The 5,798-nt window shown below is 40.5% G+C and overlaps 1 protein-coding gene across 1 annotated transcript; it reads right to left on the bottom strand.

Annotated features, from left to right (window-relative positions):
- Nucleotides 1-990: 990 nt before the first annotated feature.
- On the bottom strand, nt 991-2,825 carry LOC138151918 (actin, cytoplasmic 2-like). Its single transcript, XM_069075492.1, has 2 exons — nt 1,729-2,825; nt 991-1,495 (listed from the first exon to the last, which is right to left on the bottom strand). The coding sequence occupies exons 1-2, from the start codon at nt 2,808-2,810 to the stop codon at nt 1,492-1,494; spliced, it is 1,086 nt and encodes a 361-aa protein (XP_068931593.1). The 5' UTR covers nt 2,811-2,825; the 3' UTR covers nt 991-1,491.
- Nucleotides 2,826-5,798: the final 2,973 nt, after the last annotated feature.

The following is a 5,798-nucleotide window of genomic DNA, read 5'->3' as shown; positions in this document are numbered from 1 at the left end:
CTCTTTTCATGATTTTCTTGCATCATTCTCATTTCTCTTCCCAATTTTTCCTCCACTTCTCTTATTTGGTTTTCAAAATCCTTCTTAAGCTCTTCTATGGCCTGGAAAGAGTTCATATTTTTCTTGGAGTTCTGACTTTATTGTCTTCCTCCTGTTCCATGCTTTGATCCTTTTGTCCCCAAAATAGGAATCTAAAGTTGGATTGCTGTGCTTGCTTTGCTTCCTTTGCTTGATCATGTTGCCACTCAATTACTTGACTTTTTAGCTTTTTGCTACAGTAGAATTCTGCTTCCACAGAGGAGAGCTTCATTCCAAATCACTGGGGTTTTTGTAGCTGCCAGAGCTATTAGTTGGCTGCCCTCTCTGAATCCTCCATCAGCTCTGGCACCTGGTCACACACCCCAGGACCTCCACCCAAGACAGAGAACTAGATCCAAGAAGGTTAAAGCAACAGCAATTACCCCTCAGATTGGTTGCTTGGTCCCCCTACAATCTGCAGGCCAGGAACTCTGAAATAGCCACAGCATGGCAGCCGCTGCTCCTTAGCCACTTCTCCCTCTGGGGGCAGAGGCCAGATCACACTCTCGAACCCCTGTTTCCAAAGTCCACACTAACCTCTCACTTTGTCTTTGGCATTTATGGGTTGATAATTCTTCAAACCACCACAGCTGCTGGTGATCCACTCTCCCAAAGTCCCTCCAGCCACAGCTAGTCTGGGCCACCTTGAGGCTAAAGCCATGGGCTCATGTGACACTGGGCTCTGTTCCCAGCATGCTGCAGTGGACCCTTCCTGTCCAACTGCCGGGCTGCCTTCAGTGGGAGGTTTGTTTCTCTCTGTCACTTTCTGGACTCTGTAGCCCTAAAGTTTGTTTAGAGAAATTTTTTTTTCAGTTTACTTGCAGCACTTTTATTTTTCCTTACACAATGACATGTTGGGCATTACAATTCTTAACTCTTAGGATGACTTACAAATTTTGTAAGTGAGAACTGTCATGTGAGAACATTAAAGCTACGTACAAAAATCTTACATAAATTAACTAGATGTACAAATTTACAGGTTGTTAATGCAAACTTTTGCAACTCAATGTTGAGTAACTTAGCCTCATGACATTGGGGGAAAACAGTGGGTTAAGAAAAAAAAACTGGTTCCTAAGGCTTGGATTCAATATGTATTCCTGCTAGAATGGTGGCAAGATGCAACACACACTTAATAAACTCTTGCCAGCCTTAGGAGAGAAATTCTGCAAGTCAGCTCTTTTAGATGCTGGAAATCTGACCTTTAGATACCCTGTACAGATCTGATGCTTTATAGAACTAAACTGTACAGCTGTTGAGTGTCAGCCAGCCAGATACTATATTGCCATATTATCAGGTCAATTCTCTATGGAAGTTAACTCTTAGCCTTACCTGTCAAAATGAAGTGACCTGTATCAGGGTTTAGATCAAAAATATGTACAAGGTATGCTAAAATGTACACCAAGGGAACAACTGCTAACTTGAATACGAGGTCAAATCAGTAACGGTTCAACAATCTAGAAAGTGATGATATTTGTCTAATATCATATACAAACTTTCCCAAGCACAAGTTTCTTTTCAAAGAAGTTTTTCCAGTTTCATGAGGCTAAGATGAGGTGTATATTTGCCAGGGCAAATTTTTACTTTGTGAATACTCATGCAGCAAATGCTACACAACTGCTAGCAGTCCGTTTAGAAGCATTTGTGATGGACAATGGATGCTTGCTTATCCACATCTGCTGGAAGGTGGAGAGAGATGCCAGAATAGAACCACCAATCCAGACGGAATACTTACGTTCAGGGGGAGCAATGATCTTAATTTTCATTGTGCTAGGTGCCAGGGCTATGATTTCTTTCTGCATCCTGTCAGCAATACCAGGGTACATGGTAGTACCACCAGACAATACTGTGTTGGCATATAGATCCTTTCGGATATCAACATCACACTTCATGATAGAATTGAGAGTTGTTTCATGAATGCCACAGGATTCCATACCTAGGAAGGATGGCTGGAAGAGGGCCTCTGGACACCTGAACCTCTCATTGCCAGTGGTGATCACTTGGCCATCGGGAAGCTCATAGCTCTTCTCCAGGCAAGAGGAGGAAGCAGCAGTGGCTATCTTCTGCTCGAAGTCCAGGGCAACATAGCACAGCTTCTCCTTGATGTCACGAACAATTTCCGTTTCAGCTGTGGTAGTGAAGCTGTACCCTCTTTCTGTCACTATCTTCATGAGGTAGTCTGTCAGGTCACGGCCAGCCAAATCTAGATGAAGGATGGCATGGGGAAAGGCATAACCCTCGTAGATGGGCAGAGTGTGGATGACACCATCACCAGAGTCTATAACAATACCAGTGGTTCGACCAGAGGCATAGAGAGACAACACAGCCTGAATAGCAACATACATGGCTAGGGTGTTGAAGGTCTCATACATAATATGTGTCATCTTCTCTCTATTGGCCTTAGGATTTAAGGGAGCTTCTGTAAGCAGAACAGGGTATTCCTCAGGAGCTACACAAAGCTCATTGTAAAAGGTATGATGCCAGATTTTCTCCATGTCATCCCAGTTGGTAACAATGCCATGTTCAATGGGGTATTTCAGAGTCAGAATACCTCTCTTGCTCTGGGCCTCATCACCAACATAACTGTCCTTCTGCCCCATTCCTACCATGACACCCTGGTGTCTTGGGCATCCAACAATGGAGGGGAACACAGCCCGAGGAGCATCATCTCCAGCAAAGCCAGCTTTGCACATGCCAGAGCCATTGTCAATGACAACAGCAGCAACTTCTTCCATTTTTGCTCAGTCTCAGGCTGGACACTGTCCTAGTCTGAGAATTTAGAGCCAGGGGAAGGGAAAGGACAAATAAAGGGGGTACATCCAAAGTGAGCTAGAGTAATTTTTAATAGGCATTTGAGGTGATTATGGGGGGGAGCACACAGAGTTTTCCTGATTCTATGCTGCCATCTTGGCTCCACCCCCAATGACTTGTGTTGTTATAAATTCGACTCAGTTCTCTATTTATTTGAGAAATTAAGCCTTTACTAGAGATATTGGCTGTAAAAATTGGGAAATAAGCATTTATTAAATGCCTACTATATACTAGGCTATATACCTTTACAAGTATTATCTTATTTGATCCTCACAACACTTTGAGGTAGGTGCTTTAATAATCCTCACTTTACAGTGGAGGAAACTGAGGCAAACCAGATTAAGTGATTTGCGTACCTAGTTAATCCTGTCTGAGATTGGACTCAAGAATCCCTTCTCTCAAGGAGCTTACATTCTAATGGTTGAAGCAAAAAATAAAAGGGAGCTGAAAAGCAGGTGAGAGTGGAGGACTCCCTCAAGGGTTGGGGCAAGGTGATGAAAGTCCAGAGAGTCAGGAATGGAGCCCAAGAAGACATGCCTTAACTGGGTGCTTTCCTTAAAATGAAGGATATAAATAAAATAAGGAAGATATAAATATAATAAATATTAAATAAATAAAATAAAAAAGTGGTGATCCCAAACCCCTACCTTCTCTCTCTGAATAGTCCCCCTGCCCTGGATGCTGAGTGTGTGGCTCCATCCTCTGTGGGGTTCCATTTAAGGAAGCCAAAGAGGCTTCCTTACTTTTCTCAGTACCTTAACATCTGGGGAGGACAGGAGAGGATGTTTCAGTTGTGCCTGACTCTCCATGACCCCATTTGGGTTTTTCTGGCAAAGATATGAGGGTGATTTGCCATTTCCTTCTCTAGCTCATTTTATAGATGAGGAAACTGAGGCAAACAGGTTTAAATGACTCACCCATGGACACACAGCTAGTAAGTATCTGAGACAAGATTTGAACTTAAGAAGATGGGTCTTCCTGACTCTAGGCCCAACACTGTATCCACTGATACAGTCACCTCATGCATAATCCACCCTGTATCGCCATCAGTACTACCACTACCACCCACTGGTTCCATTCTGTGCTCAGTTATCCTAGGATTTCTCCGATCTTGACCTTTTTTTTTTTTCAGTTGGCCCAGCACAAAATTCTCAGTGACCCAAAGCATCTACAATCAATTTAGAGACTAAAAGAGGTGGTCTAAATCCTCCTAATGAGGTACCATTGGGCATGTTTACTCCATCTATAGTGAGTTACCCCTTGCAATCTCATCTGGTTGATCTGAGAATTGTCAGACCTCTCCAATTACTATTTCAAAAGCAAATTAATTCATACTTGATGGCAAAATTTGCTAAATTCAATATCAGGCTAACTCAATTTCAAAGTAGATATAGTATCAGCAGTTCTTGATTTAGCTGATCCTAATCTGGAAAATGTAAAGTGGGTACCAGCTCTGAACTGCCATTATGAGAATGGAGGGAAGGAAGATAAGGGAAGGAGAGAAAAAGATAAAACAAGAATACCTCTGCACTACAAAAACCACTCTTCTTTATTTAGGCTTTTGTGGGCAAATAAGGAAACTTAAAACTCATCATGTTTGTCATCCAACAGACCCTGCAACTTCAAGGATCTCATGGTAGATATATAAGGCATTCACAAGAACTTTGAGGATGCTGATCACTTTAAGAAATACTAACAATATTATTTTTAAAATCAATGAAGAAAACATGGTACATGAGGGGATTCAACAACTATAAAAATCATTATAAATGTATACATATATGTGTGTGTGTATATACTCTTATGTATATATTTTTCCCAAACATATTCTTATATTATTGTCCATATCTGCTCAATCTCCTTATGGCTTGCCATAGTTAACACATACCAGAGAAAAGCATAGTATTTGTGAGTATTAGATATAGTGACAGACTTATAGGAGGGGCAGTGATTATTTATTGCATGATTGTTCTAACAAAACAAAAATCTGCTTCTCTCTTTCCCAGGTTCCTCCTCCCCACCCCAAAGTGAAAGAAAAATAGAACCCCTGTCACAAACATATGTAGTTAAATAAAACAAATTCCTGCCATGTTAAAAAAAACTGTCCATTTGTTAAAACTTTACATCTGCATTCTCTATTGGGATGTAAGTAGCATGTTTTCTTATGAGTTCTCTGGAATTATGGTTGGTCATTCATTGATTAAAGTTTCTAATTGTTTCAAGATTATTTGTCTTTATAATATTGCTATCATTTTATAAATTGCTCCCCTGGTTCTACTCACTTCACTTTGCATTTTTCATACAGTTCTTCCCAGGTATCTCTGAAACTGTCCTCTACATCATACCTTATAACTCAGTAGTATTCTATCACATTCATATGCCATAACTTGTTTGACCATTGTCCAATTGATGGCACCCCCTCAGTATCCAATTCATTGTGTCACAAATAATTTACATTTGTTTAACAAAATTACTTTAGTTTGTATTGATCTCATTACTCTTCTCCCCTGCCCTGCCACATTAGGAATCCCTGTTTTTCCAGTAAAATGAAAAAATTGTGTCCATTCCTTAAAATATACAAAAAAAGGCAAATGGATCTTTTTTTTTACCTCCTTTAGTCATAGATTCATAGAACACTAGAACTCAAAGGGACCTTAGAGATAATCAATCCAATCCTTTCCTTTTACAGATGAGGAAGGTGGATGATTTGTCTAAAGTTATAATAGTCTAAGCCTCAAAAATTACTAATTCAGTGTTTTTGCCATACTACCATATTTGAGGCATAAGAGAACAGAGAATAACTTTAAGGCATTAACAAGGTGCAAGATTTTTTCCACATCTTTGGGATCTTTGTCTCTCCCAGGTACCTTTAAGACCTTACATCTGGGTCCTTCAGTGTCCTCACATTTGTA

This window comes from Petaurus breviceps, unplaced genomic scaffold (assembly GCF_028583685.1).
Source record: "Petaurus breviceps papuanus isolate PSGF00001 unplaced genomic scaffold, PetGlider_PUasm1.0 90919, whole genome shotgun sequence".
Lineage (NCBI taxonomy): Eukaryota > Metazoa > Chordata > Mammalia > Diprotodontia > Petauridae > Petaurus > Petaurus breviceps.
This window is presented reverse-complemented; position numbering and strand designations above follow the sequence as displayed.

Excerpts from the sequence above, each read along its gene's own strand:
- LOC138151918 (XM_069075492.1), bottom strand. The coding sequence starts at position 2,810 with ATGGAAGAAGTTGCTGCTGTTGTCATTGACAATGGCTCTGGCATGTGC.